This window comes from Oryza glaberrima, chromosome 10 (genome assembly GCF_000147395.1).
Source record: "Oryza glaberrima chromosome 10, OglaRS2, whole genome shotgun sequence".
NCBI classification, from domain to species: Eukaryota; Viridiplantae; Streptophyta; class Magnoliopsida; order Poales; family Poaceae; genus Oryza; species Oryza glaberrima.
In genome coordinates, this window is record NC_068335.1 from 8,760,816 (window position 1) to 8,773,201 (window position 12,386).

At 43.6% G+C, this 12,386-nt stretch overlaps 2 protein-coding genes across 7 annotated transcripts; both read right to left on the reverse strand.

The window, feature by feature from the left end:
• Positions 1 to 4,580: 4,580 nt before the first annotated feature.
• On the reverse strand, positions 4,581 to 5,684 carry LOC127786208 (profilin-A). The gene is made up of 3 exons (XM_052313550.1): positions 5,459 to 5,684; positions 5,218 to 5,355; positions 4,581 to 5,084 (listed from the first exon to the last, which is right to left on the reverse strand). Exons 1-3 carry the CDS (start codon positions 5,579 to 5,581, stop codon positions 4,950 to 4,952), a joined length of 396 nt encoding a protein of 131 aa, XP_052169510.1. The 5' UTR covers positions 5,582 to 5,684; the 3' UTR covers positions 4,581 to 4,949.
• Positions 5,685 to 7,041: 1,357 nt separating this feature from the next.
• On the reverse strand, positions 7,042 to 11,610 carry LOC127753398 (disease resistance protein RGA5-like). Of its 6 annotated transcripts, XM_052278888.1 has the most exons (5): positions 11,452 to 11,610; positions 10,595 to 11,336; positions 10,361 to 10,407; positions 9,289 to 10,264; positions 7,042 to 9,020 (listed from the first exon to the last, which is right to left on the reverse strand). In XM_052278888.1, the coding sequence occupies exons 4-5, from the start codon at positions 9,321 to 9,323 to the stop codon at positions 7,277 to 7,279; spliced, it is 1,779 nt and encodes a 592-aa protein (XP_052134848.1). In that variant the 5' UTR covers positions 9,324 to 10,264; positions 10,361 to 10,407; positions 10,595 to 11,336; positions 11,452 to 11,610; the 3' UTR covers positions 7,042 to 7,276. The 6 variants fall into 6 exon arrangements, with proteins under 6 accessions (XP_052134848.1, XP_052134843.1, XP_052134844.1 ...); XM_052278883.1 differs by having other exon boundaries at positions 9,289 to 10,799; positions 10,896 to 11,336; XM_052278884.1 differs by having other exon boundaries at positions 9,289 to 10,407.
• Between the last annotated feature and the right edge of the window lie 776 nt (positions 11,611 to 12,386).

A 12,386-nucleotide genomic window follows, 5' to 3' on the forward strand; every position in this document is an offset into this window, starting at 1 on the left:
TTGCTACTCTATTATTAAATTTAGCACATCCTTGCTATTATATATGCCTTTCAAGCTACGCATACTCTTGATCAGGATTGACATCCTCTAGCAATTTTCACACTACACATCCTACAGTGCCTCAGTTAGCCATCAATTACATCTCTTGTTCTGTAAGTAAGAACACTTGTAAGAGCATGGTAAAATGCTTGAGAGAGTGTGACTTTATTTCCAATATAGTAGCTGATAAGGGATAATATTTTTGAATTATCTTTTGTCTTCTACTAACTATGGCAGGTTAGACCACTTATGGGCATGATATGAAGAAGTTAGATGAGAGTTGTACCACTGCGCATCTACTTCGTTGAGGTCTAGCTATATCCTTTCTTCCATTCATTATTATAATGGAGTTGGTAATGATGAAAATTTGCAAGGATGGAAACATTGATTGGGAAAAGAAATGATCAAATTTTTGCATAGTGCCACGTCTATGAAAAAACAGAAAATTAGGAATGTGACTAGTACATTAATTGGATTAGTATTAATATGGTGACATAGTTTAGCTTCATTTTCACATGATACATTGCCTGATAATACTAAGAAAACAAATTGTTATTCAAATAGATATAACTACTTGCTAAGATGATGTGAATGTGTTGGAGGAGTGACCCTTTGTTGTACCTCTTGTTCGATACTAACATTTTGCATGTACTTAAGAACCTCCAAGTTAATAAGGAAAAAGAAATACCTATTGCTTCATGCATATTTCAATAAGGTTTAATTGATACCACACCCACAATTACCGAGAACAAAGGTATTGACAAATGTGCTATACTTATTCAAGGTATGAACAATTTTGATGTGTTAAATATGTCCGGTAGTTATAACATAATTGATGAAATACCTTTGTCACAGGACAATTTGCTTGATGCTCCAAGTGATAAAGAGGAGTTGTGCCATGCGTTACTTATATCCTTATCACAACTTTTGAATGAGCATATTGGGCCTGTTCGGGGAGCTTCTAGTTGCTGCAGCTTCTGCCAGAATCAGAAGTTCCCCCAAACAGTCAAGCTTTTGGTCCAGATTATGATAAGTTGTAGTTGTAGAATTCAAAAAATGAACTAGACGCCAGAAGGTAGGAAACCCAGCTTTTCCAGATTATCAGAAGCTGGCTACCAACCAGCTGCTTCTCAGAATCCCCCCCCCCCCACACACAAAAAGGCCCATTATGTTGTTGAATCACCATAACATGTTAAAAATCAACACATTATTACGTACAGTAGTATATGCGGAGGATGTAAGGGCGGAACTGACTGCACGCCTGCAACCGTGTGCAGTCAGCCATGAATCAGCGTCACCAGCAGCTCCTCGACGATGTCACCGCTGTCCTCCCTCAGCTTGTCTATCAACCTCGCTGCAGTCGTCTCCTCCAACTGTGACTAGCTCTTTGTCAAGAAGTTCAAGCAGTAATTGTGATGATTGAGATCCACTGATTCTTGTGATTTTTTGTGTTTCCTGGTACTTGTGAGTGATGAGTCCATGCAATGTGAATGTGTGATTGGGATGATTGATATCCACTATAATTTTTCATGTGATTTTTTGTGAGTGATGCCACCAGTCGGTCACTAGGAAGGGCAGATGATTTTTTTTTCACCAGTGAATTACAATAGTGATGAGCGGTATTGACTCCACCCATTTCCGATTACCCTGACCTGTGGCAGGTGTCAAAACCAACCCATCACAAATGAATCAACTTGACGGGTGGCAATACCACTAGGTCAGGGTGGTCAGACTCACCTCTGATGGGTCCTTTATACGGCCCGTCATAGGTGATGACCACCTCTCACGGGTCTTCACCTTTCAGAGATGAGATAGAATTATCACTGATCACTCATCTCTGATGAGGGTCATAACTATAAGAGATGATGGTTTGGACCCATCACCAGCCACCCGGTCTGGTGTAGTGATAATACATTGTGAGACACGTATGACATCGTTCTCTCTTTGATCTCCTCCAAACAAGCAACATCACACACCGTCTCATTTCCACATCCTCTAAAACACCCAGAACCAGTTTACACGACTTTGTTCTTGGCCAATATAGTAATATGGACCATGAAGGGTGTTCATCCCTCCAACACACTGTTGTGTCCAAACAAATCGAAAAGAGAGGACTACAAGTATTGGCCCCAACAAACATACTTGAAAGGAATTAACATCCTCTATCAACATCTTGCGTCATTATAGTGATTAAAACGGTGAAATTAGTAGTTAACCACCAACGGTTCACAGATCAAATCACCAGTTAAAAAATAATAATTTTATATATTGCAACACAACGTGTAGTGTTCAACTCCCTCGTCACGCCTAACTGGGTGGACCACCCAAGTTTTTAGGTGGTTCGAGAAAAACCATATGGTTTAACTACTCGATTACTAAGACCATCCTAGTTTTCAGTGCTTCCGAGAAAGCCACAAGGTTTAACCATAATAAAAAGCCCTGTCCTAGAGTGTGGTTCAGTTTTCTCTAGTCAGATCGAGGTCCTAGAAACAAAATATAAAAACCACCTGAACAATGACTAGACATGCATAAGAGCATCACCAGTACCCCTATTCCATTTCCAATACTGATATTTTAGGATTTTAATTTAAAAGCTGCTCCGAGAGATTCTCTACTCTGCTCCTTAACTTTTGGAGTTCCTATCCTATAGTCTTCGCTCTCAACATATGAGGCCAAGCAAGGGCTCCTCTTCCACTCCCAATCTTGCGCTCTCGGTCTTCTCAGCTTGTTCCTACATGAGGAGCAAATTTTTCCCGTCCGGCAATTCTTGGCAACCTTAGCTGCCGACAGCTCGATGTGCCCTGACATTGGCTTCATCTTCCCGCAGAAAGTTGGAAAATCAATCGGTGCAACTGCAAGCTTCGTCACTGTCCTCTTCAACCTCCACACATGTCGATTCATCTCCAACCAACACTGCTACCTCGACCTGGTCAGATCCATCACCCTCCATCTGGATCTTTACCATCTGCCTACCACCGGGCCAGGGGCCTCATCCCTCCGCGTCGACCCTCTTTCCCACATCCATTAGACTCATGCAGACCTGGGTGACGTCTCCTTCCCGAACCTCATGCTAGCTAGCCCACGCAAATCGTCTCCACTGCCAGCCTCCCCAACTCCCCTCCACCGGATCTCCAATGTCGCTATTGGGAAGGTCATTCTTGGCCACATGTGGCTCCACGGCTCACTTCTCCACCTAAGCCTTCTTGGCATCCTCACCATCGTCGCACACGGGAGACTTACCTCACAGGTCGCCGTCGACAACTTGGCCCCACGCCTCCTCCGCCTTGTCTTCTCTTGATAAACACTGCCGCCTAGGCTGTGATTGTGCTTGTCCCAGGCCTCCGCTCCACTGCCGGGAGGAACAGGCCCTCCTTGCCACCTACCGAGGAACACCACTCCTGGAATTATTCCGTCTTGTTGCTACTTGGGACCCACCACCCACTGTCGTCACCATCAGATCAACCCCACCGTTGGCATCTATGTCCCCTCCACCGCATCGCTGCCAACAGCGACCACCTCTAGGTCCCAATCCTCCAGTGACCACTTCTCCTACCTCCTTGATCCCTTTGGGCTCTGACTTTTTCTTTTTTCATTTATCAGCCGAGAATGATATGAAGAGATGGCCTAGCTAGGTCAGAAGGCATTGACTTGTTTGTCTGGTTATGCAAGCTTGGAGCCTACAATGCGTTTGCTTTGCTCACCGTCTTGTCATCTCTTGCATTGTCAGCAATCGTCACATGGGAGGAGGAATAAACTGATTTATATAATGGTTGTTTTGCATGGGTCCGCTTCTTGGTTTTTGGGAGTCAATTTTAGCCGGTCTCTTCGAGGGATAGCTATTTTCAGATATCAAATTTCATTTAGGATTCCTAAAATCAGATTTATTTTTTTTGGGGGGAGGGGGGAATTTAGCCAATCTCTTGGTGATATGCTCTTGGAGCATCTACAAGAGAGGCCCAAACAGGTTCCCTAAAGGTAAATTTCAGGAATTTAGTAAAAAGAAAAAAGTCTCGAACAGATATACCCAAATATCATCTCAATATTTACCCAATCCTAAAAATGGTGCCAATCTGATCTAGCTTTTTCGGCACCTCGATATGCCCCCATTCATAGTAATCACATATCATTTCGGCCACCCATATACCACTTTTTTCCTCTTCCGCCATTGTCGGCCTGGCTCTTATTTTCGGTACCTCCAAACAGCATTGCGCTCATGCCGTCATCAACTTGTCTTCTCATCTAGGGCGCCGCTAGTCCTCTTCATCTAGGGCGCAAAGATGGTAAAGGTTTTGGGCCCCATTTTTTTATGGATTGTCACAATCCTTGGTTTTTGGAGGCTACTTTTTTAGTCTCTCTTGAGATGCTCTAAGAACCAAAACAATCTGATGCTTACTCAAATTTAGTTTGCCCCATTTATGCATAGAAAGCTAGCTTTAATTTAGTTATTATATACTTATGAGTGATGCATATACAATTAGAAACAAAAACTGAAGAAATAACTATATATAGTTTTCGTTGTTTTTTTTTTCCAAGAGACCGGATGAATGTATATACTGTCTTCTTTGTATTGCAATGAAACAATGGCAATCACATATATGTTGTTCCAGATTCACAACTCAAACGGCAGCCGAAATGACCAAACCGGCAAAAAAGAAAAAAAAAACACACAATTATTAGCCGAAACGACACGAAGAAACGAGAGGGACTATGGCACTGCAGGAAGTGATCTGCAATGTGTGGTGTTGACAGGGGAAGATGAGAAAAAAAAAATTAAACCACAATTAATCCCATGCATGCGCGGTGGTGGCTAGAAAAATTGCATATGGATCTAGTAATGTGACTCGTTTGGCTGAGTTAATTTGTTGATGAAATTTGGGAACGGTGCGCGACAATGGATGTGATCGATCGATCTACAGGCCCTGCTCTACGAGGTAGTCACCGAGCCTCTCAACCACCATGTTGCACTGCCCCGGGGTCATGGGCTCGTCGTAGATGCCGACCACCAGCGCCTGCCCGGTCTTCTTCACTGTGATGCCTCCTGATCCCTGCCAAACCAAACATTGCAACAAGAACCCATGGCTTACATATGAGAAGAAGCTGCAAATTTAATCAATCAAAGGTTAGAGACAATGAGAAACTGCGGACCCATCATGGTTAGAAATCAGATACGATAAGTACCTTCTTGCCACGAATGACAGCGCCAGGTTCACCTTGGATGACCATGTACTTGGTTGGTCCAAGAAACAGTCCGGTCGGGGCGAGGAACCCCGGCTCGTCGAAGTCCTTCATGATGTTGGTCATCTCCTCCGGTTTGAACTGCACAGGCACAGACGAATTCACAACGGTGGCCGGTGATCGATCACGCAAGAACAAGAACAACAGCGGCCGGCGGCGATCGAGGAATTGGTGGTTTTGTTACCTGAGGGAAGGCGGCGCTCTGTGCCCAGACGGTGCCGTCGTGGCCGACGATGGCGGCGGAGGTGAGGTGGTGGCCCTCGATCTCGCACATCAGGTGCTCGTCGACGTACGTCTGCCACGACATCTTCGCTCGCCTGCTCGATCTGCCTGCCGCGCGCGGCCAAGAAAATTTGTAGCTAGGGTGGATTTGGTCAGGTTTGTCTCTTGCTGGCTCCTCGGTGTTCGTCGCGGGTTGTGAGGCGCGCATATGTAAGCTATAAATAGAGGAGAGCGGCGAGAGGGGGAAGAGGGACTGGATCCCCCACTGCTTCGTCCCAACCACACGTTCCATCTTTAGCTTGCCCTTTAACTTCGCTTTTCCTTTTGTGCATGCTTGCCATCGGTCCCATTTTTCCTTCCCATATTGGATGGAACACAACTACAAAATTATAGGTTCTTCTTGCTTAGGTATACCCTTGTCATTTTCCCTTTTAACCCCAAAGACGCATGCACACATTCTCACGGAGGATATCCGCAAGTGTGTCCCTAATATATGATTCAAGATACGAGGATCAGCGGCAGTTCTTAACCCCATAAAATTCAGATTGAAAGCATACCCCTTGTGCATGATATTCGTGGACGTCAATATTTTAGTTTTGATAGGTGAAGTTATAAACCCATCGCTGATCCATCACCATATTAATTTCGTCCATGTTCAACTCAATAGTGAGGAGTTACAACGTGAGTTCATCAGACCGATCCATTTCCATGTTGATCAAGATCAAGCAAAACGTGCAATATCAATCACTCGATCGCAGTTTCGTGTTTCGTCATATCATATCATATCATACATACAGGATTTCATCAATCATCATGTTTTGTGCCATTTTTATGGGTATACTGCTCAACACGTACGGTGCGTGCGAAAAGGGGAAAAAATGAATTTTGTATGCAGGATTGAAGAGATTAGTTAGGGTTAGCCTTCTCAAGCGATCAAATAAACAACAGAAACCACGGTACACACAAACAATAGCAAATATAGTCCTGGAACAGTATTAGCAGGAAATCACTTTTGTCCACAAATGGGCCTGGCGAACCTTATTTTTCACTTGCCAAGTTCCGGACATGCTGCAGTTGCTCTCACAGCAACCTGCAGCAGAGGAATCCTCGATGTATGACATCACATAGTTCATCTTCTCAAGTGCAAAAACAAGTCAACAGCTCTGCAGCTACAGATGCGGCAGACATATACTCTCTCCGTCCCTAAATATAAGGGATTTTAGTTATAAGGGATTTTAGTGTGATGTGACATATCCTAGTACAGCGAACAAATCTGGTCAGAACCATGTCCAGATTCATTGTATTATGATGTGTCATATCCTACCAAAATCACTTATATTTAGGGACAGAGGGAGCATGTGTTTCCTGAGAACAGGTAGTGAAATGTGTGGTGCCTGAAGACAGAAGGTGATTACATCGATTTCAGGGCCACTAAATAGCAATAGTATAAGGCCATTAGATAGCTAGCTAGCAGCCTAGCAGCACATCCAGACAGTGGGGTTTGTTTACCATCAAAGTACTCAAAATGCTGTTAGCAGATGATCATGTTTGCTCTGCGATTTTCTGTTGTATTTCGCATTAATAAAAAAATTTCTGCATACAGTTACTACTACAAGTACGGTATCAAGTAGCGACGTTTACTAGGTTTTGTTCAGATGGCACATGTTATCCCTGTCCACTTCCTCCTAATCGGAAATGTCAGAATGGAACTGTGTATGCGGGCAACTGACGACCTTGACACTAGGACGACCAGGATGCATATCAATGGCATTTTGTAGCGCTAATTCCGCAGCTCTTCGCTCATCACGGAGGCCTCAAAGACCAGGCAAGGTGTGCTACACCAGAATTTGAAGTATCTGAGAACTGGGAATGCCTTCTTATAGATAATTATCTTCTGCTTAGGTGCTCCTCGCATGCGCAATCCAAGGTTTGTCAGGGAAGGCAGTTGTGCAAGAAGAGTGATATCATCATCTGACACCTCCTTCACTGCAAGTTTCAAGACGTGAAGCTCATGGAGCCCTCCAATCCACTTAGGAACTTTGGAAAACCACCAGTACGCCATCTCCAGTCTCTGAAGATGGCGGGATGGAGGGTTCAAAGAACATAGGCCATTTTCACAAGTACCAGGCCAATATAAATGTAGATATTTGAGGTTGGAAAGCTTTTCAAGGGAAGAACGCAAAACATCAATCCATGTCTCCATATTAGATACTACATTTTTTCCAGAGTAACAGAGATTGAGATCTCTCAGATTAGTCAGCTCTCTGATACTTCTGATATTATGTAACGAGTTCTCCCCCAGATCAAAAGAACGCAGAGTGATCAGAGATTTCAAGTTTCCGATCCCATCAGGCAATCCTGTTCCTTCTGGGATAACAAGATGAATCAAGTGAGGCAGATGAACAATATCTGGTGGAATGCAAACTGATCCCCATTCTATATCAATGGATTCCAAAAGTTTTAGCTCCTGAATTTGAGCAGGCAATTGTATCTGCACATGAATATTGGCTTCAATCTTCACATCTCTAAGTTGAAACAACTGACGAATTCCTGTTAGGTCCAAACTCATCTGGTGGACAGCATCTGAAAACACTGTAATTAAAACTCGGAGAAACTTAAAGTCTGAAAGATGATGCATGTGCATGTATTTAGAATTTCCAAAGATTGCAAGCGACCGAAGATATGTTAGACTAGTAGTTGCTGCTGCGGTGTCATGGTTTCTGTTGTCATATTGGAGGGAGAGCCGATGGACACTATTGTGCAGGCCCAGCAATGTACTGAAATTATCTGTTACTGTAAAAAATTTCTCTTCTGCTGCCTCATACAAGATAAGATCAAGCATCATATCATGTAGCTTACAGGATACTACATTATTCTGATAGTCTATGTCTGTGTGTAGAATCATGCTCCTGTTGACTAGCTCGTTGAAGTAGCTACCTGCAACATCTTCTGCATCTTGTACCTGGGCTTTATGAACAAAACCTTCAGTTATCCATTGCCTGACCACATCACTTTTCCTTATTATGTAGTCCTCTGGATAAATGCCAAGATATAGAAAACATGTCTTGAGATGATAAGGAAGGTTTTTGTAACTAAGATGTAAAATGTTTCTCATTCCATCCAATGCAGGCATTATTCCAAACTTATCACTCAAAGAATTGCTTACGTACTCCCATTGTCTATCTACAGAGGTTGCTGGATTAGCTAACAGGCTAGAGACACTAACAATTGCAAGTGGCAGACCACCGCATCTTTGCAAAATTCCAGTTGAAACTCCCTTAAATCGTTCTGGACAGGCATTCTCCGAGCCAAATATTCTATTAAAAAATAGTCTTCTTGAATCATGTTCATTCAGTGGTTTCATCTTATAAATAAATTCACAGCGATAGCTGCAACATTCCATAGCCACCTTTTCAATCCGTGTTGTTGTTATCACTCTGCTAGCATGATTATTTTTGGGGAGGGCACATCTAAAAATGTCCCATGCAGATTTGTCCCATAAATCATCAATTATGATCAAATACCTGCAAATGTTTCACATGCAGCATATAAAATAAGCAAATTAGACTAAGAGTAAGTAAGGACTACACTCTCCTTAAAAACAGAGCAAATAGCACAAAGGAAAGACTCATTCTCAGTTCATTGCTATGAACATTTTGGACAGAGCAGAACTGTTCCAATTAAGTTTTTAAGAGGAGATAAGTTGTAGATTACTCATGACCAATATATAACCATCCATGAGACATTACATTGCAGAAACAAAAAAAAAAGAAGAAGAAGAAGAAAAGGTACCTTTTGTCTTGTAGATTCTCCCTTGAGAACACCATGTATCTCACAAGATGGAGTAAATGTCTCCTTGCCCAGTTGTGAGAGTATATTACTGAGGATCCTTACTATATCTGGTTTCTGAGAGATGGAGATAAATGCATGACAATCAAATTGCCCTCCAATCTTTTTGTACACTTCGTTAGCAAGTGCTGTCTTGCCTAGACCACCAATTCCCAAAACAGACACCACCATCAACTGTTGATCTGCACCCATCAACCATTTGGTAATCTCATCCCTTGGACCATCCATACCCACAAGGGCCTCTGCATCCGCATATAGCGCACAGAGGCGAGGATCAATGGCTGTATAGTCAGATGTAGAGATACTTGCATCAAGCTTATACCTTTTGTGCCGATGGCTCATCTCCACCACACGTGTTTTCACCTTATTTATTTGATTGGTCATGCGATTTTGTGTTCTCATCCTGTTGAGACGAAAAATGATCTTCGAAATGAACCCAGAATTGCTGTCGTCCTTAGTGAGATGATGCATGGCCTCATCAATCCAGTCCTCAATCTCATAAGCCATCTCTCTTACTTAGTTCATCCACTCTTTTGTGAGTGGATCGAGGTTGTCTTTGTCTGCAAGTATCTCCAGGAAAGCTTTCATGGTCCTGAGCTCATCCCTGAGGAAGCCCACCTCCTTAGGAATGTTGCTGAACTTAACATGCTCTTCATCAATCAGGGTGGCAAGCTTGGCAAGAAGGCAGTTCATCACTCCCGTCGAAACACTCACCATGGCTTGTCCAGAACTTGTAGACATACCTAATGTGTAAATCTTGCTCAAAAACAGATCTGCAGAAATTTGACAAGCTCTCGACAAGGGAACACAAAGAAACAAATATGCAAGAGAAGTAGCTCATATGTATGGGTGAAAGGTCATGCTAGCGACTCTTTGGCAGCTGAGAAATGAAGTCATGAAGATGGCAGGTTGCATGTACCTAATGTAAACATCGGTGGTTAGGTGAGTACTTTGACGAAATCTTACATCAAGAAAGCTTAGTCCACGAAATAAAAAAAAATACAATTGATGATACCACTGGGGTTTGAATAGAGGATGATGATAGAAAACTAAAGGAGGATCCTGAAAGATATGGACAAGTCAAAACAAACATTAGCAGAAGGAAAATATAGCCAGTATATCTGTTTACAATGCAACTAATACATAAACAAGTGACATGTCAGAAAAAAAGTTTAATAGTGCAGTAGCAAAACATCGCTGCAATTTGAACTCCGAAAAATGAATAACACAGAACAGATCACAAAGGTACCTGTGCAAAAAGAGAAAAATGGAGGCACCGTCTCTGTGTATCAAGGAGATAAGAGGATTACATCTGTTTTCCTATTTCCGTTGCAGTCGCTTTTCTTGACTTTTTCCCAATCTCATACCATTCTAGATAGCAACATGCACCAATTACCTACACTCCTCTGCTTCAAGAAAACTCAGCAGGCTCGCCAGTATTTGTAGTAGGTGTGCTGACAACAGTTAGCACTGGAAGTTTAGTCTTGATCAAAGTAAAATAATAATAATTATAGCTGAGAATATTTAGGTGCCTCCAGTCCTCCACCAACCATTGTTGCGAACAAGATCCGAAGCACCCTGCGTATCTCCTTTCAAAGCAAGTGTTATAACTGCAGTGCAGACTGCTGCGTTGCACAGTCAATCTTGTCTCAATTCTTCAAGGGCCTTCTCCTTGTCATACTCTCAAGCAACATCTTCGATCCATAGTGGGATAACTAATCATATGACATTTTTTTTTTGTTGAAACTTTCAGGACATGCTGCTGCCAAAGCTTAATTTACAGTTTCCCACCATTTAGAAAACATTTATTTAGCATTTGCCACACTGATTTAAACTCGTCTTGTTCCTCCTCTTTTTTGACTTCAATTCCTTTTGAAACCAGTCCCAACTTCCTCTTGCCGTTTTGGCCTTGCGCCATGTTGTCTTTGTTCCTTTCTCCCCGCAGCCATGATGGTGGCCTCCTCCATCCATCCAGCCTCGGAGCTTCCCGCCTGCAACCGGAAACTCTCTTGTACTTTAGCACACACCGAAATACTCGAATCCCCATCTAATCCATCTGAACTCGAATAAGGAAATCCCGTTGACAAAAGTAGGGTTACCGCGTACCGGACGACGCGCGGGCTCCTCCCCTTCCCTCGATCCTCAAGATGAGCACCCCCACCGGAAGAATGAGGGAGGAGGCGATGAAGGGCGGCATATGCCGATGCACCCATTGGCGGCGGACGGAGGCGTGGTTTTTACGGAGCTTGCCACTACGGTAGGCGGTAGCCATTTCTTCATTTTTCTTTTTGTTTTTAATCGACCTCTTTCTTACTTCGGGCAAAAAAAAAAAAACATTACATCGAATCTTTAGACACATGTATGGAGTATTAAATATAAATAAAAAGAAAAACTAATTGCACAGTTATGGAGGAAATAGCGAGACGAATCTTTTGAGCCTAATTAGTCCGTGATTAACCATAAATGCTACAGTAACCCACACGTGCTAATGACGGCTTAATTAGGCTCAAAAGATTCGTCTCGCGGTTTCCCGGCGAGTTCTGAAATTAGTTTTTTCATTCGTGTCCGAAAACCCTTTCCGACATCCGGTCAAACATCCGATGTGACACTCAAAAATTTTCTTTTCCCTTACTAAACACGCCCGAAATGAATCGTGCATAGCTATCCTTGCTCGGCGAAGTCAAACCATCCCATTGCCTGCTTGCTATGCTTTCTGCACCCTGTGTTTGGTAGGGAATTAAACTACAACTGCAGTAGTATCTTGAGAAAACCCTCTCACGTCGCCTCCCCGGCGACTCGGAAGGCGACCACGCCGGCGTCTTCCTCCTTCACCCGCCTCCTCCCCCACCTCGCCGCCACCTGAGCAGGCACCGGCAAAGCTGGGCGGCCACAAGGACGGGGGGTCCCCATACTATGCGGCGACAGCAGGGGGTGATGCTCGGAGCGGCAGCGGTGGAGGCCAGACCAGCGATGGGCCCGGCCAGATCTGGCGAAGGTGGCGACGGCGGCGGCTGGTGGCGGTCGTGGGGACGAGGGGCTTG